The sequence below is a fragment of the Muntiacus reevesi genome, chromosome 3 (assembly GCF_963930625.1).
Source record: "Muntiacus reevesi chromosome 3, mMunRee1.1, whole genome shotgun sequence".
NCBI lineage: Eukaryota > Metazoa > Chordata > Mammalia > Artiodactyla > Cervidae > Muntiacus > Muntiacus reevesi.
This window is the reverse complement of record NC_089251.1, coordinates 2,504,842-2,526,842: the sequence shown is the minus strand read 5'-3', so window position 1 is coordinate 2,526,842 and position 22,001 is coordinate 2,504,842. Positions and strand designations below refer to the sequence as shown.

The window sequence follows — 22,001 nt, the reverse complement described above, 5'->3', positions numbered from 1 at the left end:
ATAACTTTCACATGCTCTGGGAAACAAAAGAAAAAGGTGTGACTCTACTGCAATATTCCATTTATTGTGGTGGTCTGGCTATCTGCAATATTGGGACATTGCAATAAACTGCAATATATGTGAGGTATGCTTGTATCAATTTTCACATAGTGTAAATGATAATACATTTTTGGTTTCAAAGTCCATTGTTCGTTACTGGTATACAGGAAAGCAGCTGACTTTCACATGTTTACCTTGTACCCTGCAACCCTGACATGATCACTTATTAGTTTCAGGTTTTGTTGTCTCTTGGATGTTCATATAGATGGTCATGTCATTTGCAAGGACAGGTTGACTTCTTCCTTCCCAGCCTGCGTGTTTTGTTTTTCTTGTCTTGTTGCATGTGCCAGGACTTCTCGTGTGGCACTGAACAGCAGCTGTGAGAAGCGACATTCTTGCCGTGCTCTTGATCTTGGCAAGAAAGCTCTGATGATGGTATTAAGGGTGATGGTTTTTTTACACTTTTGGTAAACTTTTATCCAGTTGAGGACACTTCACTCTATTCATAGTTGCTAAGACATATCCAGTTATCAGTGTGGCTTTAAACTAGTAGTTTTGTTAAGAAGCACTTTTGTGAATGCAACATAACATGACCTGTCATGAATGAATTAGGGAAAATCTGGGATTTGTTATCTGGCTGGATTTTAGCTGTGTATGCTAAGGCGCTTCTGTCATATTGACTCTTAGCAACCCTATCGACTGTAGCCCACCAGGCTCCTCTGCCCGTGGGATTCTCCAGGCAAGAATACCAGAGTGGGTTGCCATGCACTCCTCCAGGGGACCTTCCCAACCCAGGAACTGAACCCACATTTCTTACGTCTTCTGCATTGGTGTGTGGATTCCTTACACTAGTGCCACTGGGAAGCCTATGATTTTGGCAGAGGGTAAATCTAGATGGCACCAAGGGAGGGGACGCTGGATATACTGACACACAGCTACAAAACAACTCAGCTGGAGATGCAGACACCAGAGACAAGTATCTCTTGAAGGCAAGACTTTGAGACTAGCTGACACCACCTTAAAAACAATGAGAAAGACTTGAGGAACTCAAGGACTACTCAAGGCAGTGGGTGTGGAGGTCTCCTCTAACAGTGCTGGGTAGTCAACAGACAACGACAGGCTCCAAGTCCTAAAGTTTTAGGTTAAGACAAGGGCTGAGAATCAGGAACTTTCTCTTACTTTGTAGAAGAATCTCTGAGTTTGCAACTGCCAAGACTGAATTAACGGAAAACCAAAGTTTTAGCTCGTTCACCAGCAAATCCTACCAACAGGTGAATTCACAATCTTACCAGATCTCTCATGGGAAAGTTGGAGCACTCATCAGTCCTGGGAATTGAATTGGGGTATTTGGACAATCCTGGGTACCTCATGCACTCTGAATATCCAACCTACCAAGGACCACCTTGAGAAATCAGTCCCTGCCCCATCTAAAAACTCTCATCTGAGGCAGTTACTTCCAAGGTGAAGCCGGTTTCCTCCATTTCACCTTGTCTCTACTGATACGTAAGAGTGAGATCTCAGCAGGACCCATGTGGTCAATTACCAAGTCAAAGTCAGAAGAGTTTGAGGGGCTTCCCTGGTGGCTCAGTGGTAGAGAATTTGCCTGCCAGTGCAGATGACATGGGTTCGGTCCCTGATCTGGGAGGATACCACATACAAAGAGCAACTAAGTCAGTGTCTCGCAACTACTGAGCCTGTGCCCCACAAGAGGACACGGAAATAAAGCCAATTTATTTATAGAGAGGAGCCCCCACTCACCACAACCAGAGAAAAGCCTGGGCAGTAACGAATTTTCAGCACAGCCAAAAATAAATAAAATTGTTTTTTAAAAAAAGTTGAAAAGCTCCCTTTAAAAAAAGAAAAAAAAAGTTTGAAAAAAAAAAAAAAAAAAACTATGTGGGAACTGATTCTAGAAGTGCTTGGCCAAGAAAGGAGTGGTGGTTTCCGACGTGGTTCCTTCCAGAAGCAGGATCTAGTGGGCTGGCTAGGGAACTGCAAAGAATCCCATTACTTCCTTTGCTGCTCAGCCAAACCTGGAACCCACAGTGGCCCATGCTCAGGTTAGGTGAACCTTCCAGAAATCCCTAGGAATAACTTTATAAGAGCCAAGAACTCTCAGTAGAGGGGCAGGCTTGTTGGAGGGTCTTAACTGTGTTACCTGCCCACCCACCTCATAGGTTGGGGAGCCTACAGAAGACTCCTCTCCCAAGGTCCCGGGAAAAGCATCAGAGAAGCAGCACAGTGACTCCCCCACGGGGGTCTGGGGGCAGCTCTCTGCCCTCTGCGCCTGGGCGGCAGCTCTGGGGAACAGAAGCTTCACTTGAGCTACTCAATCGCTTACAGCCCCTCGCTGAATTTCTAACCATAGTTCACCCAAGTCCTGGAGCCCCCAAGTAGAAGGAAAGGCTGGCTGGGGGCCTTCTTCCCAGCTTTACCCAAAGGGGGCCAGTGGGCTAAGACCACCCTGTCTTTGCAGGACTGTTGGAACCCCAGTTCCTGGTGAACCATAGTCCACGAACGTATCCTGGTTAGGGCTATTTTTCTCCAACTCACTGGACAGACCCGGAGGGGGACTTTCCTACCTGGAGACTCTTGCCATTTGGTTCTGAAAATGAGATATGAGGCCTGTTGAGAGTTCTCTTTACTCTGCATTTCACTTTCTGCACTCGAGGCACACAGCACCCAAGTGGGCATCAGGCTTCCTAGACTCAACCAGTAACGTTCTCTTCCCTGCAAGTGAGATGCTTCTGCTGCCCCAAACCCTGTGTGGCACGTCCTTGCTTCTGTGCACCATCAGCCCCCAGCCGTGGGTCGGGGAGGGGCGCAGGTGGCCCAGCCCGGGGCCACCAGCATTGTCCTCTGCACCAGGGCTGCAGCACCATCTGCGTTTATACTTGGACACAGACGGTCTCCCACCAGGTGAATGCTCCATACTTCCTCACCCTTTCTTCTAATTCCTATCGTCCAGGGCAGCTTGATGCCACCTGCCACCAAAATGCACCATTTGCTGGCTTCGCACACCAGCTACATGAAAGTAAGGCCACAGCAGCACTCTAGGTTGGAGGGGCATGCTCCTGGCCTTCCGGGCTTCAGGGGAAGGAGCGGAATACCCAATGGTACACATCCACCAGGCGATGAGACGCTCCTGCGACTGCCACAGGGGGTCATACTCTCCCAACTCTCCTGACTGCAATGTGTGGGCATTAATTCGGAAGCAACTGCCAGGGGCAGAGTGGGTCAACACAACCCAGGAATGAGGCTCTAGGTCAAGCAGGAAATTGTACTACATGATGGAATCGCTTCCTAACATTTATAACCAAGGATACACAGAAGCATAGCTTTACGGCTATAAAGTGCTTTTTGCACTGCCTCAGCTGTGGCCCACAAATTTTAATGCACAACTTCCATTATCTTCCAATCCTAAACAGTCTCTCACATCTATGAGGATTCTTTGACAGGTAGTTTAGAAGTGTGTTTTTAAATTTCCAAATATGTAACAGTTACCTCTGAAATTTTAAAAATGTTTTATGGCCCAATAACACACTTTGTATGATGCTGAAGTTTGAAATATGACTGGCTTTGTGGACTAGGTGATGGTCAGTTTTCACCACTGTCCCATGTGTGCTTGAGGTTGTTTTTTTTTAATTTCTTTTAAAAAAAATGTTGGCTGCACCTCGCAGCATCTGGAATCTTAAGTTTCCCAACCAGGGATTGAACCTGTACCTCTGCATTGGAACAGAGTCCATCACCAACTTGATGGACATGAGTTTGAGCAAGCTCCAAGAGTTGGTGATGGACAGGAAAGCTTGGTGTGCTGCAGTCCATGGGATCTCCAAGAGTTTGCCGGGACTGATTGACTGGACGGAACAGAACCACTGGACTGCTGGGGAAATCCCACACGCTTTTCTCAGAACAGAGGCCGCTGTGCGTCCATCAGACCGAGCTTATAAACGCTCTCGGCTGAATCTTCCATATCCATCTGATTTTGTCTACTTGATCATCAGTCCCTAGTACAGATATTAAACATCTCCCACTTGGGTTTGTGAACTGACTTCTCCTTGCAGTTGTGTCAGCTTCTGTTAGACAGATCTGAAGCTGTTTCTGGCGCAAGGCTGTTTTACCTTCCAGGTGATCTGAACCCATTTCATTACTCAGTGACATCTTTTCTCTCTAGTAATACCTTTTAAATTCTAGTAACACATCTTTATCTAGTGATACAGTCATACCAGTTTTGTTTTGGTTACCATCTGTTTCTTAACTGGAATTTAGTCTAAAGAATTTTACTAAGTCTTTCTGAAATACAATCCACATACCATACAATTCATCTGCGTGCCTTCACTGTGACGGCCTGTGGGCCTGGACTTACCTGTCTGCCACTGTGTACCTTCCATTCACCCCACGTAGTTCTCCAGGTTTTACCCCTTCTCTCCCGCCTCCCCCTAGACTGATACTATCCATCCAGCTCCATTATCTTTTCCCTCCTACTCCAATAACACTGTTTCTATCTTTTAGTAGTTAGAATTTTTAATAACCATCTTCACCTTAAATTCTCTTTACCCACTTTACATATCAACTTGGTGTAACTCAATTACAGGCAGCCTGGGGCCACCTGCCTTCTCCATTATCAAGCCCATCAACTCCACCTCAGCTCTGCTGCAGGAGCTGGTTTCCACCCTTTCCAAGCGAGCCGGGGGCTAACACCGCAGTCACAGAGGCCATGCCCTTCCTGCTCCTGTGACAATGAGAGGAAGAGGTGGCCAGCAAAGCCCTCCCTAGATGCCCACTCCCTCCTCACAGTTACCTGGTCCACTGCTCCACAACCTGCAAGGAGCCTCTGGCCAGTAAGAGGCGGCTAGAGCTGGATCACCCCCTTCCCCGGATCTGAAGGCTCTTCTGCACGTGGGGCCTAAGCCCGGGACAAGCTGGCGAGGGACACGTGGCAGAGTCCGCTTTCCCCCGGAGCCTGCCCCACCCGGGATGGGGCCGGGCAGCCCGGGCCTCAGGCCAGGCCGGCGCGCTCCAGGTCTTGGGGCAGGATGCGGCCCTTCTTGCGGGCCTTCTCCAGGCGCCGCTCGGCCCTGGCCACCTTCTTCTTGCGCAGGTTCTGCCGCCGCCGGTCCTGCCGCTGCTGCATCTTGCCCACCACGTGCGCCGTGCGCTTCTCCCAGGCGCGCAGGCGCTGAGCGCGCCGCCTCTCCTTGCGCTTCAGGGCCTCCTGCAGCAGGCGCTCGTCGTCGCGGATCCTCACGCCCTCCGCCTTGTACAGCAGGTTGGTCCAGCGCATCTTGGCCTCGAGCTCCTGGGCCTGCCCCGCGTCCCGGTCCCGCAGCTCCTCCAGCCGGGCCTGCCGCGCCTGCAGGCGCTCCAGCAGCTGCCGGTAGTTCCTGCCCGTCAGGGGCGTCAGGTTCCCCTTCAGCTTCTGCCTCTTCTCCTTCCGGCGCTGGGCCTTGCTGGCCGGCTCCTCCTCGGTCACCTCCACCTCGGGGGAGAGGGCGGCGCGAGCTGAGGGCTGCTCCCCGCCTGCCTCGGGGGCCCACTTCCGCCCGCCTGGTGGCAGCGCAGGGCTCTCACCTTGTTGAAGAGCAGCCCCGGCTGGGCCTGCGTCTCCGCCCCGGGCACCCGAGGGCCCGGCTCGGCGGCCTCTGCCGCCTCCGGTGCCGGTGCCGCAGCAGCCTTCTCCTTTGCTCTCAGCTCCTTCCGCTTCCTCTTTTTCCGGTCACGCTCCTGCTTCCTCCGGCGTCTTTTCTCCAAAACGGCGGCAGACAGTTCCTTGACGCTACCCTGCAGGGCGATCCCGCGCTCACTCACAAAGTTCTAGTAACGGGCCCCCAGCTTAGCACGTGCAATCAGGTCAGGAGAAGGGCCGGCGGGGCGCGGCGTTCCACCCCAGGATGACCAGGCCCCAGGGTGCACCCGAGAGAAGGACGAGGGGTCGCCGTGAGAACCACACCTCCCGAGTTCCAGGCAGAGGCCACACGCCAGGGCTGCTCCCCAGAAGGGGCCACCGAGTCTACCCGAGGACCCGACAAGGCGCACACCGCCCCCATCCGGTCAGCCGGGCTCAGGCGCCCCACCAGGCGGGGAGGCTCTGTCAGGACGAGGCAGCGCCGCCTGTGCAGACCCGGCGCTACTGAGCTCCGCGGGGCAGAGCGTCTGGACCGCCACAGGAAGGCAGGGCCCCCAGGAAAAGGAGGGGGCGGTGACCCCATTCAGCACTCGGCACTGAGGCTGGTTCACATCCTGGAGGGTCGGGCCTGTGGCGGTCCCCTGGGGCAGGTCGCCTCATCTCAGGCCCTGGCTCACCTCAGGAGCCGTCAGGACAATCAGAACAAACGCCTAGGAAATGCTGCTGAGGGAGGAGCCCGAGCCTCTCAAAGGCCACAGCAGAGAAGAGCCAGCAGCTCAACATGGGGGCTTAGCCTGCACCGCCCCCCCAAATGAGAAGAATGGCACCTGGCCTCCCGCTGAACAGAGCTGCCAAGGCCCTCCTGTCAGGCCCGTGACAGCCGGCAGAGCAGGGAGCCGACCTCGGAGAGCCCCAGGGTGGGGAAAGCCCTGCAGCACCGAGACCCCTGCCGGCCCCCCGCCCCCCACCTACCTGGCCCCGAGCCTCCTCAATCTTCTCATGCAGGCGCTGCCGCAGAACATCCAAGGCGAATAACGAGTCAGGCTCTGTGGCCAGGCCATCTGCAAAGGAGGATCCCAAATCCGAAAGGAGAGCCCCTCTCGACCTTCCTGTGCCCTCCCCCAGCGGCCCGATTCAAAGCCTGAGCCTCCGTGTGCGGCCGCCTCCTCCCACCCAGTGGCCACCAGCGGACCTGCAGGGCAGGTCCAGTGAGCTCTTCACCTCTTCACGCTGGACTGGCCTCCAGGGTAGGGCTTGCTCGTGTAGCACGGGCCAAACCCATCTCTGGGTGCCGCCAACTCCTGAGGCACCCAGTGCACCTGATCGTGTTGCTACAACCAGAGAGGGCCGCATTTGCACCTATCCCAGATCCCAGGGGGCCCTGCCTGCCTGCCTGCCCCCCTCACCTGCCGGGGCCCTGGTGGAGCGGGCGGCTTCCTCCTCCTCCTCCTTGGCTGCCACTGGCTTCCTGGCCTCAGACTTCTCCGCAGGGGCCTGGGCCTTGGGCTTTGCAGTCTTCTCCCGCTCCCGGGATTTCTTCTGCGCTTTCTTCCTCCTCTTTCTGGGGGGTGCAGCAGCTTCTGAGACTTGAGTTTTGCCAGCTGAAACAAGAAACGAGAAAGGGCTGCCACTTCAATCTCTGTGACCCAGTGAGTAGGTAAGAAGGTCCTGCAAAGGTTTTGATTCCAGAAGGATGCCAAAAGCCAGTTGAGATGGGAGTTGTGGGGACCCTCATCCACTGAGTTCAGAACCACACACCTCCTGGAAAGCAGACTGGTCACACTTATCAATCCCTGAAAAACACCCACACGCTGACCCAGTGGTCTATTTGGTGAAATTCATTCCTGGTGAGCAGATAGATCTGGCCTCAAAGATGTTCATCATAGTATCCTTTTTTGAGTGAAAAAAGAAAACCTAAATACCCATCCACAGGGACAATGATAGCACCTCCTACAACAAACTATGTAGTCATAAAAAATAACAACATAAGCTTTCATTTTGGGCTTCCCAGGTGGTGCTAGTGGTAAAGAATCCACTTGCCAAAGAGATGCGGGTTCGATCCTTGTGCCAGCAAGATGCCCTGGAGTAGGAAATGGCAACCTACTCCGGTACTCTTGCCTGAAAAAATCCCATGGACAGGGGAGCCTGGCGGGCTATAGTACACAGGGCCCGCAAAATGGGACACAACTAAGCGACTGAACACACACACACACACACACACACACACACACACACACACACACTTCCATATTAACAGGTGGAAAGGGAATTCCCTGACAGTTCAGGCAAAATGACTGTCTGAGGAGGCCTTACAAACGGCTGAGAAATGAAGAGAAGCAAAAGGCAAAGAAGACAAGGAAAGATATACCCACTTGAACGCAGAGTTCCAAAGAATAGCAAAGAAAGCCTTCCTAAGTGACCAATGCAAAGACATAGAGGAAAACAATAAAATGGGAAAGACTAGAGATCTCTTCAAGGAAATTAGGAGACACCACGGGAACATTTCACACAAAGATGGGCATCATAAAGGACAGAAACAGTATGGACCTAACAGAAGCAGAAAATATTAAGAAGTGGTGGCACGGATACATAGAAAAACTATACGAAAAAGATATTCAAGATCCAGATAACCACGATGGCGTGATCCCTCACCTAGTGCCAGACATCCTGGAGTACGAAGTCTAAGTGGGCCTTAGAAAGCATCACTACGAACAAAGCTAGGGGAGGTGATGGAATTCCAGCTGAGCTATTTCAAAGCCTAAAAGATGATGCTGTGAAAGTGCTGCACTCAATATGCCAGCAAATTAGGAAAACTCAGCAGTGGCCACAGGACAGGAAAAGGTCAGTTTTCATTCCAATCCCAAAGAAAGGCAATGCCAAAGAATGCTCAAACTACCGCACAATTGCACTCATCTCACCCACTAGCAAAGAAATGCTCAAAATTCTCCAAGCCAAGCTTCAACAGTACATAATAAGTTGACAAGTTTCAGATGTTCAAGCTGGTTTTAGAAAAGGCAGAGGAACCAGAGATCAAACTGCCAACATCAGTTGGATCACAGAGAAAGCAAGGTGATTTCCAGGTAAACACCTACATCTGCTTCATTGACTAAAGTCTCTGACTGTGTGGATCACAACAAACTGTGGAAAATTTTTAAAGAGATGGGAATACCAGATCACCTTACCTGCCTCCTGAGAAATCTGTATGCAGGTCAAGAAGCAACAGTTAGAAACGGACATGGAAAAATGAACTGGTTCAAAATTGGGGATACGTCAAGGCTGTATATTGTCACTCTGCTTATTTAACTTATATGCAGAGTACATCATGCAAAATGCTGGACTGGATGAAGCACAAGCTGGAATCAAGATTGCCGGCAGAAATATCAATAACCTCAGATATGCAGATGATACCACCCTTATGGCAGAAAGTGAAGAGGAACTAAAGAGCTTCTTGATGAAAGGGAAAGAGGAGAGTGAAAAAGCTGGCTTAAAACTCAACATTTAAAAAATGAAGACCATGGCTCCAGTCCCATCACTTCATGGCAAACAGATGGGGAAACAGTGACAGACTTTATTTTCTTGGGCTCCAAAATGACTGCAGCCATGAAATTAAAAGACACTCCTTGGAAGAAAAGTTATGACCAACCTAGACAGCCTATTAAAAAGCAGAGACATCACTTTGTCAACAAAGGTCCATATAGTCAAAGCTATGATTTTTCCAGTAGTCATGTATGGGTGTGAGATTTGGACCATAAAGCAGGCTGAGCACCAAAGAATTCATGTTTTTGAACTATGGTGTTGGAGAAGACTCCTGAGAGTCCCTTGGACTGTAAGGAGATCAAACCAGTCCATCCTGAAGGAAATCAGTCCTGAATGTTCATTGGGAGGACTGATGCTGAAGCTGAAGCTCCAATACTTTGGCCACCGGATGTGAAGAACTGACTCACTGAAAAAGACTCTGAGGCTGGGAAAGACTGAAGGCAGGAGGAGAAGGAGACAACAGAGGATGAGATGGTTGAATGGCAGAAGTTCGATGGACAGAAGTTTGAGTAAGCTCTTGGAGTTGCTGTCCCTTGGTCTGCAAGATCAAACCAGTCAGTCCTAAAGAAAATCAACACCAAATATTCATTGGAGATCCTGATTCTGGGAAAGAGTGAAGGCAGGAGTAGAAGGAGTCAGGATGAGATGGGAGGGCTGACAGATGGGATGACTGGATGGCATCATGGACTTGACGGACATGAGTTTGGGCAAACTCTGGGAGCTGGTGATGGACAGGGAAGCCTGGGGTGCCACAGTCCATGGGGTGGAAAAGACTCAGACACGACTGAGCAACTGAACTGAACCGAATCAGTGGTTAGGACTCCATACTCTCACTGCCAAGGGCCTGAGTTCAATGTGTGGTTGGGAAACTAAGGTCCCATATCTGGCAAAGAAAAGGTGGAGAAAATGTTTACATTTTAAAAGGAAAATGAGAAATGAGTGCACCAAGCAGGGACCTAATTGGTTCAGGGACAAATACACAGGAACGGAACTAGAAAGACACATCTAACTTTTCACTGAGTGATGAGAAACTCACTTAACCTCTAGAGTGAACAGGTTTTCCTGGTATAAAGAAAGTCCGTTTCTCCTCTGGAAGGTCCACGCCCGTCTCTGCCGCTCTCCCTCTCCTCCAAGGCTGGACAGGACTTACAAGCCCCGGCTCCCCACAAGGCAGTTTTTGTCTGCTTCGCCTATTTGTGTATATGAGGGGGCCCTGCGACCCCTGCCGTGTACGCTCCCACTGGCAGGAGCCATCTTCTTCCTCCCTTCTCCCCACACTACCCACAGTAAGGGGCTGAACAAGCCATTTTTCTCATCAACGCTCACACCAGTCTTTCAACCCAATGTGGAGAGCTGGCCGAGCCTGTTCCACAGTCACCTCCACCAAACCCCGGCCGAGCTTCCTGCCTGCTGGGGCGCACGCCTGAGCCCCCTCGGACTCCGACACAGGGGCCCCCAACGGGCCAGGGCAGTAGCGCGGCCCCGAAGCGTCTCTCACGGTATCTCCCTCTGGTACTTCGCAGACCTGCTTCACGCATCTGCGCCTCTACCCCGCCCGAAGACGGCTCATGGGCGCTGCAGCGGAGTGGGGACGGGAGCGCCGCGAGGATGGACGGGGTCCCCCTTCCGAAGCCCTTTCCGCCCCGGCCCCCCGGGCTGCGCTTTTACCCGATTTGCGCTTCTGCGGCTCGGCGCTGGGCTGGGAGCAGATCTTCTTGGCCAGGCCCTGCAGGTAAGCGTCCTTCGCTAGCAGAGAAGTCATGGCTGGAGGCTCGGGGGTCGGCCGGGGCTCGCTCACCGTCCTGCTCGGAGCGAGGAGGGCCGGGGTGCAGCGTTCCGGGCCGCCACCGGGCCCTCAGGGCCCTCACCACAAGACAAGACCCTCACCACAAGATCGCCTCAGGAGACCCTCTCACAAGACCCTCACCCGCCCAGCAACGCTCGCCGGAAATCACCACGTGCGCAGGCGCGGCTGGCCGAGCGCCGAGCCGCCAGCGCGCCGCGCTCGATTAACCGGGCCTAGGTGCCGCCGGAAGAAGCCTTTGGGGCGGGAGACGCAAAGCACTGTGGGGCGGAACGCAAAGCACTGTGGGGCAGAGGCGGCTCCCCGTACGCGGCGGACCCCCGGTTACCTGGGGGCGGGGGCGGGCGACTGTAATAGACCCGCAGTAATTGGGGCCTGTTTGGAGCTCAGCCCCCAAGGGGAAGCTGGCGAGACCGCGTTCGTCCGGAAAGGACTTGCGCGCCAGGCAGGTTCCAAGCCCCGGGCATGCAAGCGATGAAGAAAACACGCGGCGGTGGCCCCGTCGAGTGTGTGGTTCTTGGTGACTAGTGATAAATTCCGAATATCGGAGGTGTCGGGTCGTGGGCTGTCGTTTCCTCCATACACTGGGACGCTGACCTCCCTCTTGGAAGGAGACAGGGCGCAGGGTTGACGTCCCGGCTCTTCTGGGTAACAGCCTCTGGGTAACAGTACCTGGCTCCAGGTACGGGGCCTCGTTCCACCTGGGTTGAGTCCTGACCCCTCTCAGGGTCACGGAGCACAACACTTCACCCCCTTTGGAGCCCGCGGTCGGTCCTCCCTGACATGCCGGTAACCACAGCCCCGACTTGGGGGGGCAACCGGAGGTTCAGACTTCCGGGCCACATGACATGCAGTAACGGTAGCAGTTTCTAATACAGTCACTAAGTATTACTATCGAGGCCCTTCTAGATCCTAGCCAGCTCTCTCCAGGCAATGGAAATGCATCCATGATCCCCATGCCCATACGGCCCCCCAGGGCCAGAAGGCTGACCTGAAGGCCAAGGTTGACTAGGCAGAGCCCAGGGGCTCTTTTCCGACAGTCACTGGGAGACTGAGTGGTCCAAAAACAAAAGGAACCAACCGATGCAAAAGGGCAGAGGTGGTTTTATTCAACAGTCTTTTACTACAAAAATAACCCAATATATGCAGCAACAGAATTAGGAAGCACTCTGCCTGACTTCCATGAGAGTGGGCAGCCCCCTTTCCCCACAGCCCTGCAGGGGCAGTCAGCTAGCAGAGGAGCCTCAGGGTGAGGCAGTGGGCAGAGCTGAGCACGGCCCCCTCCCCCACGGTAAACAGCACGCACAGGTTAGGTTTCCCAACACTGGGCACCCTCCTGCCCTGCTGCCAGGTCCTCAGTGGGACAAACTCTCCTGGAAACTCCCTTCTAGCCAGCCCAGAAAGCAGCAAATAGGAAGGATGGGCCACCCTGGAATGGTGGGGGGCACTCCTTCCCCCCAACACTCCTAGGTGGGCTGTCCCTGGGCTGACAAGGTTCCCAAAGAAGCCACAGTGGCTCCCCAAGTGGGCACCAGGGCTGAAGGGAGTGGAGGCTGGGGTGGGCCTAGAGGAGAGGACTGGATTTCGTTCCTAAAATCCTAGGAGTCTGGGGCGGGGGGTGGGGTGGGCAGGAGACTCAGGTGTGCTCCGTGGGGCCGGGGCCACTAGTGTGGGAGTGGGCAGGGGCTGCAGCCTGCAGGGGGCCGCCAGCACTGGGCTCCGGGGATGCGAGCAGAGGGGCTGAGGGGCAGTCAGCGGAGTCTGTGTCCGGGTCCAGCCTCCAGTAAGCTTCGCACAGAGGCAGATCATTAGCTTCGCATAGACTTGAGCTTTTCCACCACCAGAAACCCAGGGAGAGACAGGAGCAGGCAGAGATGAAGCCAGGGAAGGAAAGCAAGATAGAAGCAGTTAAGGAAACACAGATCACACCCCAGACCTGCATTCCCCTCCTCCCGTGTGCACAGGGTGCTGCGCCTGCTTCCGGGTCCTCCAGGGGCTCCTACAGGGACCCATTTGGGACCAGCCACTGGCAGGCTGTGTGACCTCGGCAGGTCCCTTCCACTGACCCATCCGTGTCCTTCCTGGCTCCGGCTGCCTTCCTCCTGCAGGGAGCTGCCAGCTCCACTCTTTAGCTGCAGGAACCAGCATCCAGAGGTGGTCTCCACGGTCCCTGCACTTCTCAAGGCCCCTGGGGGCAGAGACCCTGTCTACTCTCTGGGCCTGGGACTCAGCCTGAATGGGGTGTCGGTTAGAAGCAGAGGCCCTGGCGTTCTGTCCTGCAGCCCTGCACCAGCTGTGTGACCTCAAACGGAAACCCAGCGCCTTGAACTCAGGCTCCTGTCTCTAACATGAGGACAGTCTATGGCCACGCCACACTGAACGCACCAGATCTCATCTAGTGTGGGAACAGCACGGCTGGCCTCTCAGGGCAGGGATGCAGGTGAACAGAGCATGTCTCGTGGAGGCCGTCCACAAGTGTGCCCGTCCCCACACTTGTCCCACGGGCTTCCTCCCGAATCCTGCCTCTCGCTCCCGCCCCCAGCATCCAGCCTCAGAACCATCCTGGACACAGAACAGAGTTTTGCAGAGAGTGGAGGGCGAGAGGCAGAGAAAGCAAATCGTGAGCAGAAAGCGGGGAAGCGAGCCTGTGGGCAGTGGAGATGCACGCGGAGAATGGGCTGAGCGCTGGTGGCTGGGGCGGGGGGACACGCCGCCTGTGTAGGGGACAAGAAGGGAGGGGCCCACAGCTGGCTGGCCCTGGCTCAGCTGAGCCCTGGCCACCACAGGCACCACAGATGGAGGGCCTCAGCCTCTCAAAGACTCCAGGCTGGACTAGAAACCCCTCTGAGCCAGACTGACGGCCTGGAGCTAGGACAGGAGGAGCCTGGCTCTCAGGCGTTCCCCTTCAGCCCCCATTGCCCTCAGCCTCAAGAGGCAGGGCTAAGCTCTCTCCTGCAGACATTCAGTCCATGGACCTGGCCCATGGGGGCCACAAGGGGGCAAACACAAAGACATAAGGAGCAATGCCCCCAGCAGGGTCTGAAACCCCCCCCCAGGGACCACTCTGGACCCCTCCCTGAAGGCTACTATGTAGGAGGCACTTACTGTGTGTCTGCTGAGCCAATAGGCATCAGGGATGAGAGGTGGCCCCAGAACCCTCTGGAAGAGTTTAAACCACTCCAACTGAGCAGTGACACTTGTCCCTTCCCACGAAGGTAAAGGCAGGAGGGACCGTGAGGAGTGGCACTGGAATGCACACAGCAATCAAGCCTCAGGCCACAGACACGCTGGCTCTGGGCATCTTTGGCCCCAGCCTGGCCGCCACGGGACAGAAAGGAGCAATGAAAATCCATGATAGGAAAGACATGTTTATCCAGCGAGGGCGAGGGGGTGCCAACCCCGTGTCTGCTGGAGTGAGTCTTGATTTTTCCAAGCTAACGACGGATGTGTGAAGCCTCTCCAGCCTCAGCTTCCCCGTAAGTAAATTACCCCTGGATTCTGATTTCCTGGGGTCCCTCCAGCTCAAACTGCCTAGGTTTCGGAATTGTAAGCAGGCCACGAGGGCTGGCGTCTCAGGCCTTGCCCACTGCTGTGATTGGGCCTAGTGCGCAGGAGGGCTGTGGTCTGTGAATAACGCTGAGCTGAATAGGAATTCTGGTCCAAGTGCCCAGGCCTGGCGTTCAAGGCCACACTCCACTTGGATTTTCTCCTCCTCCTTCCCAGGAACCCCCACCCCGACACACAGAGTGGGTGTTCAGTGACACCCACGGCGAATCACAACCCTGGGCAAGCACTGGGGTCCTGGACGGGGGCTGGGCAGCCAAGAGCGCTGGCCCTGCGAGGCTGGGATGTTTAGACCTGGATTAGACGATTCAGACAGACAGATGGGCCCCCAGACAGAAACGCTGGCCTGGCCCTCCCAACCCTCGAGGCTTTGATTTTCATTCTGATGCCCGGGCCCCGGGAGGCAGCATCAGCTGTCTGTTGATCAGATGTTCTGACCCTGAGGTCTGCTCTGAAACCCAGACAAAGGGTTCTGTTGCCGAGACCAGGAAAGGTTTGGAAGCAAGGACCTTCGGGTTGCCGGGTGGGACTGGGCCACCCCTGCTGGCCGGGCCCGGGTCCGCAGGTCCGCCGTGCACGGGGTCCAGCCCTATTTGTACCTGGACGAGTAATACTCCTCCTCCAGCTCGTAGAGGTCGATGGAGACCTCGTCCCGCAGGGCGACGAGCTTCCGGTCACACTCCTCCCGCAGGGCGCGCAGCTGCTGGCGGCGCTGGTCGATGGCCTCGTTCACCGACGGGAAGTCGTTGAGGATGAGGAACTGCTTGAGGTCAGACACCAGCTTCATCAGGGACTCGCCGGCTCGGACCTGCGGCCGTAGGGATCAAGCGGCATGGTGAGGGGCCGCCTGCCTCCGTGTGCCTGACGCCGGGTAGGCAATGGCAGCGGTGGCCTCATCCTCGAAGTGGGGCCACGGCACTCACACAGGGTCATCGCCAGAAGTGAGGGACTAGAAGGTGAGCGAGGGGAGGGCAGGGTCCCTGGCAGCCACTGCAGGCACGTGAATTCCTGCCATGGCAGGTGCCACCGGGCCTCTGGCTTCCACTCCTGCAGGTATGATGGCCAGTCGCACACTTTATTCAATCACGTATCCTGCTTCTGAAAACCTCGAACCCCAGACAAAACTGCCGTCCATTTAACCTGCCCTGTTCTTCCTTAGTCAGGGCCAGCATACCTGCCAGTTGTGGGTCCTACCGTTTAGGACCCTGCGCTATGCATTTCCATCCTGGGTGTGGACCCATGGAAACGCTTCGTGGGTTTGCTTGTTCCGTGGCATTGAAAGGGATCAAGATGCCTGTCCTGTTTCATCTGGCCGTTTGCTTTTTGCATTTATAGAACCTTTACTTATAAGAAACCTTTGTGTATAGAGAACCTGCACTTACAGAGACTCTTCAGAGAGGAAGGGCTGACCTCTTTGTAACCCCTGCCCAGCACTGGACAGAGTGGCCGTACCCACTACATGCCAGCCCCTCCCTCAGCTGCCGAGGAAAGCCCTCCTCTCAAAGGGAGGTTTGCCCCTCTGCCCCCGGGAACCCCAGCAGACCACAGGCTTCTGGAGCCTGGACTGTCCCCTCCACCTGGTGACTCACGATGTTGGCGGCTCTCACGTGCATTTCGTAGTTGTCCTGCTCGCCCTGAGTGGCCCTTGACACCTGCGTCTCGTCCTCAATCTGGAGGGCAAATGAGAAAGTCTAGCGTGGGCAGATGCCCCGGCCCACAGGTACCCAGTGGTGGCGTTGGTGCACCCACACTCGCCACACCCTGTGGCCTATCTTGCCCTCTGTACCAGATGCTGCCCCCAGACCTCAGGCCACATGCTCCAGCTCCCCCCACCCCCCGCCCCATTCTAAGGAGGTAAGGGGCACCCTCACAGGACCAACAGATGCCCAAGTACGAGGGCTGCTGGGCCAGGTGCAAGGAGGGGTTGGCCCCATCTTTTCAGCTCGTGCACTCAGCGACCTCCTGAATGGATGAAGAAAAGGACAGTGTATTTTTTTAAGTGACCATTTTCTGAGGATTTTCTGGGTGCCAGGCACTGTGTTAAGCACTTGACCATCATCTTACGAAACTCTCAACTGAAGCCTGGACAATCTTCCCTGGGGGGCAGACCTGAAGCCGGGACAGACCTGAGTGCACTCCAGGTGTCTCAGACGGTCAATGGAGGACCCAGGAGTCCTGCTCCACCTGTCCTGTCCAAGGTCCGGGCTATTAACTGTCCCAACCCACCCACCAGGCCAGGATGCAGGCAGGGGTCAGGGCACTCTAAGAGGTAGGGACCCAGATTTCCCAGGTCCCAATCCCAGGCCTGTTGGATATTCACAAAATATCCTGACTTGGGGCAGGATGCTAAAGCTTCTGAGTCTCTGTTCCCACCTCTGAAAAGGAATTGGAGAGTAATAACCTGCCCTATAGCATTATCGTGACGATTAAATGGGACCGGACACAAAGGGCCCTCACAGCTCAGCCTGACACTACGTGAGCACTAAATATCACTGACAGCACTAGCTGCCATCGTCACTATTAAGGCTCAAGCGAGTTACAGGACTGGACAGTCATGCAGAGATGCAGCCCCACTCCAGTCAGTGGGCTTGCCTGCCCAGAACCGGCTGCTGACCCTCTCTCTGCCCACATGAGGGGCTTTCCCCAGCTTCTCTCCCGACCACATGCTATCACAATAGTCCCCAGTGACTGCTTTAGGCAGATAAACTCATCCAGCCAGACAAGGACGCCATGCTGCAGGGGACACTGAGGCACTGAGAAGGCAAGACCTCATCCAACCCCTTGCTGCTAGTAAGTGACGCTGGATCCCAGCACTGTGGCTGGAGTCCCATACAAATGCCTCCCCAGGGACTGTGATTAGCCTGGTGATTTACCTGTCTCCCTGTTTGCTGCGGTCACCCCCTCCCCCACCCTCCCAAACGTTCTCCCCATGGGGACGAGGGCCCTGCCTGGGGGCTCACTGCAGGATGGCCACCACCTGGCTGGGAGCACCCACGTGCAGTGGGTGCTGTTGAAAGCGGACGCCCCGACTCAGCTCTCCTCACTTCAGTATTGGTCTTCAAGGGAGCCGGAGACCGGCGGCCCCACCCACCTTGGCGGTCTTGATGATCTCGGTGAAGTTGTCCATGATGGACTTGACGTCGTCCTTAAGCCGCTTGTTGTAAGACTGCAGCAGCGTCTCCTTGCTCTGCGGCAGGGCTCTCTGCTGGGCCATGGCTGGGCCTCAGGCAGCGCAGGACGGGGCGGGGGGCACCTGGAAGCGAGTCTGGGTGTGAGCAGGCCAGCTCCGGCCCCTCTCTCCGCTGCAGGCGCTAGCCTGGGTAGGACCCTCGGGCTGGCTCTCCGGAGATGCCCTTTCCACCAAACGCGCGCTACGGGCTCTCCTCTGGTCTGCGCCCCCTCGGCCGGACCCTGACGACCACTCGGCCGGCGCCGGCGCAGCCCTCTCGGAGGCCAGGCTGACGCACGTCCCCGCCGGCCCGCGCGGACCCGAGGAGCCGCTCGGGTCCTATCCCGACTCTGCCTCCCCCGTCTCCACGCCGGGGGCCCTGGAGGGCCGCCCCACGACGCGTCGGGGCTCCTCCGTCCTGGGACCGACCGCCCTCCCGCCCCGCGCCAGGTGCCTCCGGGCTGCGCGCGCTCCCGCGCGGCGAGGCTCCCCGACCGAACTCGCGAGGGGCTAAACCCCACCAGAAGGACGCCGACCGAGCCACGCCGCCCCAGCTCCCGCAGTGGGTCCGCAGAGCCGGGGCCCGCTGGGTACCTCGCTGGGGGCGGAGTTGGGGGGACAAGCGCGCGCCCCTCCGGGGTCAGTCTCCGCGGTCCTTCCCTGGGGCTCCCACGGTTCTTCCCGCTCTAGGTACCGCCCCCGACCGAGCGGGAGGGAAAACGAAGTTCTTTCTCTTTAAATCCGAAATCCCGCGCCGGCGCCAGTTCTCGCGATCTCCGAGGGCGCCTACAAATTACCCACAATTCTCCGTCCTTTCTCTCTACGCCAGCCCTTCAAGATGGTGAGTCTGTTTTCCGTTCGTTGTGCCGGTTCGGCTGTCTGAGCTCTATCCGCCGCCATCCTCCTCGGAGCGCGACCGCGCGGGGGTGCCTCCACTTCCCAGAGCGAGGGGCACCCTGCAGGGCCTCGCTCAGCCACCTTGGGGCTGGATAAGACTCCCCGCCTTCGTCTGGCAGGGAGGGATGATCATCCGGGGAGAGCAGCGCCGCAGTGCGGAGCTGGGGGACGGACGGGGTCGGGGGTGGGGGGGGCTTCTCCATTTCTTAGGGGCCCGCTCAGGGGTCTCGGTCCGCGCGGTGTCTTCTCTCGCCTCTACTGTTTGGAGCCTGCCGGTCCCCGAAGAGGGGGCCCGCTGTCCCCGTCGCGGGGAAGGGGCGGCGCCGCGGGTTCGCGGACCCGCCGCGCTCGTGCAGATGATGTGAAAGAATATTTGCTATCTGAGTGATGGTGAGGACGTTCCTGACCACCAAGATCGCTGATGTACGAGCCGGAGGCGGCCTCTGGGCCCGCGCGGCGCCTGACACACGAGGGGTCGGGCTCGCCCTCGGGGGTGGCGGGGTCGCCCGCCGTCCGCGCTCGTCTTCGGGGGGCCAGGCCCCGCCCCTCTGCAGAGAAACCGGCAGAGGCGGCGGTGGCGAAAGCTGGTGTTTTTTCTCGCCCAGCCGAAGGGAAAGAAGGCTAAGGGGAAGAAGGTGGCCCCGGCCCCCGCCGTGGTGAAGAAGCAGGAGGCCAAGAAGGTGGTCAACCCCCTGTTCGAGAAGAGGCCCAAGAATTTTGGCATTGGTGAGTCAGAAACGGGAGATGTGTTTTCACGTTATCCTCGATGGAGAAAAATAATAGTTCGTTGAACCGAAGGTCGTATTCTGTCCTAGATATCACTGGGTTCGGAGTCGAGGCTTACTTGGATTGTAATTCTCACGTTTTGTCAGTTTCTAACTAAATTGTGCTCGGCTCTTAATCTCTCGCTTTGAGAGGTGGGATAGTGACGGTCCTTTCTCAGTGGCCTCACTGTAAGCCCGAACATGAGTCACCGTGGAGCCCAGGTGCTGGCCTTTGGGGTTCCGCTTGGCCATCAAGAAACGGGCGCTCCCAGCGCAGACGTGATGGCGCTGACTGCACCTTGGCTGCTTGTGGAACAGGAGGTGGCGCTATAGTCTCCTCTGTGTTCTTTGGTGTTTGTGTGCAAATGATGTAAAAGTATCTGTTACCTGGAATCTGGTGATGACATTTTAAACCACCAAGATCGCTGATGCACCTACGTCTGTGTGTTTCTATACCTGAACTTGACAAGGAGTTTGAGCCTCACCTCATTACTTTTTACTTAACAGGACAGGACATCCAACCCAAGAGGGACCTGACCCGCTTTGTCAAATGGCCCCGCTACATCCGGCTGCAGCGGCAAAGGGCTATTCTCTATAAGCGGCTGAAAGTGCCTCCTGCAATTAACCAATTCACCCAGGCCTTGGACCGACAAACAGGTGAGGTTCTGTGGCCTAAAAACACCATTGGGAAGGGATTTCTTGGGCATGGTTGCCACCCTTTCTTGGACCTGCTAGAACTCAGGCTTTTGAAGGGGCAGTGTGTGTTTTTAATAGGCTGGTTTATTAAAACTTAAAGATTTCTTGTCTAGTTCCAAAACATGACATACTGATGGGTTAATGAACTGTGTCTGAGATCTTTTGGACTGTGCTTGTATCCAGGACTGATGTAACATTTATTAAGTGATAAATATTGCAACTTCAGATCTATCTGAATTTTTTTTTTTTTTTTTTTTTGGTCAGCTACTCAACTGCTTAAGCTGGCCCACAAGTACAGACCAGAGACAAAGCAGGAGAAGAAGCAGAGGCTGCTGGCCCGTGCTGAGAAGAAAGCCGCCGGCAAAGGCGACGTCCCCACCAAGAGGCCACCTGTCCTTAGAGCAGGTGAGTGCACCTTTCCTTGAAGGTGAGTTGTGGGGCAGGCTGTTGGCAATGATGCATGAATTTCTTCCCCTGGAATCACTGTGGAGAGTAAAACCCGAGCTTTTTAACCCTGAGTCAGAGCCAGGCTGCGTGGAACTGCTTTTGTGAACAGCAGCCCCACCCCGCCCTCATGCAAACTGGCTGTGTTCTAGGGGTCAACACTGTCACCACCCTGGTGGAGAACAAGAAGGCTCAGCTGGTGGTGATTGCTCACGATGTGGATCCCATCGAGGTATGTGTGACTTGTTTGCCGGTGTTGACTGCTGGACTTAGATTGGTGGGTCCTTGTCTGTACCAGGAAGATAGTGCCAAACTAGATGCTGCGTCTGACAGGCTCTTGGTGGAGTGACAAGAATTGTCAGCTATTCATATAAGGAAGTCCTGACAAGGGGTCCAGATCCTGGCTTTTGCGATGATGTGAATTTCTGACTGAATTAAACCTTGAAGTGCAAACACATGAGCTTTTTAACCCTGAGCAATTGCTTTCACATTAGCCTTTTTAAGTTACTGCTTTTGCTCCAGATAACTCTAGAGCTAACGCTGTCTTCCAGCTTGTGGTCTTCCTGCCTGCCCTGTGCCGCAAGATGGGGGTTCCCTACTGCATCATCAAGGGCAAGGCCCGGCTGGGGCGCCTGGTCCACAGGAAGACATGCACCACCGTAGCCTTCACACAAGTCAACTCGTAAGTGCGGCGGAGCCCAGCATTCCCAAGTCGTTAAGGGAACACCCTGCCCCCACTCCAAGGTCACATAATTTCTCAGGGTCTTACTTTAAAAAGTACATTTTCTGAATCTTTGCCAATGATGGTTATGAATTTCTTCACCTGAATAAGCCATGTGGTCATGCTATATCTGAGGCAAGAGGCTTCTGTTGGAGCTAAATTGATGTCATGCCTGCTTTGAGGGAGGTGGGTAGCTTGACAGGCCAGTGACCTTAATTTCCCTCTCTGCCTTGTTAGGGAGGACAAGAGTGCCCTGGCTAAGCTGGTGGAAGCCATCAGAACCAATTACAACGACAGATACGATGAGGTAAGAAACACATTCATACAAAATATTGTCTTTGAAGCCTTTAGTCAAAGATTGGCTGCTCTTGGCTCTGAGCAGCTGTATATGCCAGTGAACTTGGAACAATGAAATAGAATTGCATGAACCAGCATGGTTTGAAAGCGTTAGAAAATGACACAGCAGGCTGACTGTCTCTCTTCTCCCACAGATCCGTCGTCACTGGGGAGGCAATGTCCTGGGGCCGAAGTCAGTGGCTCGCATTGCCAAGCTGGAAAAGGCTAAGGCCAAAGAACTGGCCACCAAGCTGGGCTGAGTGTACACTATTGAGTTTTCTGTACATAAAAGTAATAAAAAGGCTGCTTCAGCTGGTATCAAGCATTCTGGGATGGTGACAAGGACTTCATCAGTTGTGCGTCCAGTTTTCTGTGTGTGTGTGGGGGGGTACTGTGCTTGGTTT

At 55.2% G+C, this 22,001-nt stretch overlaps 3 protein-coding genes and 5 non-coding genes across 8 annotated transcripts; 6 read left to right on the top strand and 2 right to left on the bottom strand.

Moving 5' to 3' along the window:
- Nucleotides 1–4,537: 4,537 nt before the first annotated feature.
- Nucleotides 4,538–11,221, bottom strand: SURF6 (surfeit 6). The gene is made up of 5 exons (XM_065928130.1): nt 10,871–11,221; nt 7,072–7,266; nt 6,638–6,726; nt 5,611–5,820; nt 4,538–5,518 (listed from the first exon to the last, which is right to left on the bottom strand). The coding sequence occupies exons 1-5, from the start codon at nt 10,962–10,964 to the stop codon at nt 5,039–5,041; spliced, it is 1,068 nt and encodes a 355-aa protein (XP_065784202.1). The 5' UTR covers nt 10,965–11,221; the 3' UTR covers nt 4,538–5,038.
- An 811-nt stretch (nt 11,222–12,032) lies between these two features.
- On the bottom strand, nt 12,033–18,552 carry MED22 (mediator complex subunit 22). Its single transcript, XM_065928136.1, has 5 exons — nt 18,334–18,552; nt 17,662–17,823; nt 16,160–16,240; nt 15,170–15,378; nt 12,033–12,835 (listed from the first exon to the last, which is right to left on the bottom strand). The coding sequence occupies exons 2-5, from the start codon at nt 17,782–17,784 to the stop codon at nt 12,643–12,645; spliced, it is 606 nt and encodes a 201-aa protein (XP_065784208.1). The 5' UTR covers nt 17,785–17,823; nt 18,334–18,552; the 3' UTR covers nt 12,033–12,642.
- A 435-nt stretch (nt 18,553–18,987) lies between these two features.
- On the top strand, nt 18,988–19,062 carry LOC136165761 (small nucleolar RNA SNORD24). Its single transcript, XR_010662743.1, has one exon. It is a non-coding gene; the product is annotated as a small nucleolar RNA SNORD24 (small nucleolar RNA).
- RPL7A (ribosomal protein L7a) lies at nt 18,993–21,945 on the top strand. The gene is made up of 8 exons (XM_065928717.1): nt 18,993–18,997; nt 19,109–19,362; nt 19,908–20,057; nt 20,361–20,501; nt 20,693–20,772; nt 21,092–21,222; nt 21,499–21,568; nt 21,753–21,945. The coding sequence occupies exons 1-8, from the start codon at nt 18,993–18,995 to the stop codon at nt 21,855–21,857; spliced, it is 936 nt and encodes a 311-aa protein (XP_065784789.1). The 3' UTR covers nt 21,858–21,945.
- LOC136165762 (small nucleolar RNA SNORD24) lies at nt 19,761–19,833 on the top strand. The gene has a single exon (XR_010662744.1). It is a non-coding gene; the product is annotated as a small nucleolar RNA SNORD24 (small nucleolar RNA).
- On the top strand, nt 20,545–20,619 carry LOC136165758 (small nucleolar RNA SNORD36). The gene has a single exon (XR_010662740.1). It is a non-coding gene; the product is annotated as a small nucleolar RNA SNORD36 (small nucleolar RNA).
- LOC136165757 (small nucleolar RNA SNORD36) lies at nt 20,948–21,020 on the top strand. Its single transcript, XR_010662739.1, has one exon. It is a non-coding gene; the product is annotated as a small nucleolar RNA SNORD36 (small nucleolar RNA).
- LOC136165759 (small nucleolar RNA SNORD36) lies at nt 21,336–21,400 on the top strand. Its single transcript, XR_010662741.1, has one exon. It is a non-coding gene; the product is annotated as a small nucleolar RNA SNORD36 (small nucleolar RNA).
- Nucleotides 21,946–22,001: the final 56 nt, after the last annotated feature.

Excerpts from the sequence above, each read along its gene's own strand:
- MED22 (XM_065928136.1), bottom strand. The coding sequence starts at position 17,784 with ATGGCCCAGCAGAGAGCCCTGCCGCAGAGCAAGGAGACGCTGCTGCAG. Across the intron at positions 15,379-16,159 it reads ACGTGAGAGCCGCCAACATC|GTCCGAGCCGGCGAGTCCCT; the intron begins GTGAGTCACCAG and ends CTACGGCCGCAG. Across the intron at positions 12,836-15,169 it reads GAGGAGTATTACTCGTCCAG|CTCAAGTCTATGCGAAGCTA; the intron begins GTACAAATAGGG and ends GTGGTGGAAAAG.
- SURF6 (XM_065928130.1), bottom strand. The coding sequence starts at position 10,964 with ATGACTTCTCTGCTAGCGAAGGACGCTTACCTGCAGGGCCTGGCCAAG. Across the intron at positions 5,821-6,637 it reads TTGAGGAGGCTCGGGGCCAG|GGTAGCGTCAAGGAACTGTC; the intron begins GTAGGTGGGGGG and ends ATCGCCCTGCAG. Across the intron at positions 5,519-5,610 it reads CGGGGCTGCTCTTCAACAAG|GTGGAGGTGACCGAGGAGGA; the intron begins GTGAGAGCCCTG and ends CTCTCCCCCGAG.
- RPL7A (XM_065928717.1), top strand. Across the intron at positions 20,502-20,692 it reads GCCACCTGTCCTTAGAGCAG|GGGTCAACACTGTCACCACC; the intron begins GTGAGTGCACCT and ends GCTGTGTTCTAG. Across the intron at positions 21,223-21,498 it reads GCCTTCACACAAGTCAACTC|GGAGGACAAGAGTGCCCTGG; the intron begins GTAAGTGCGGCG and ends CTGCCTTGTTAG.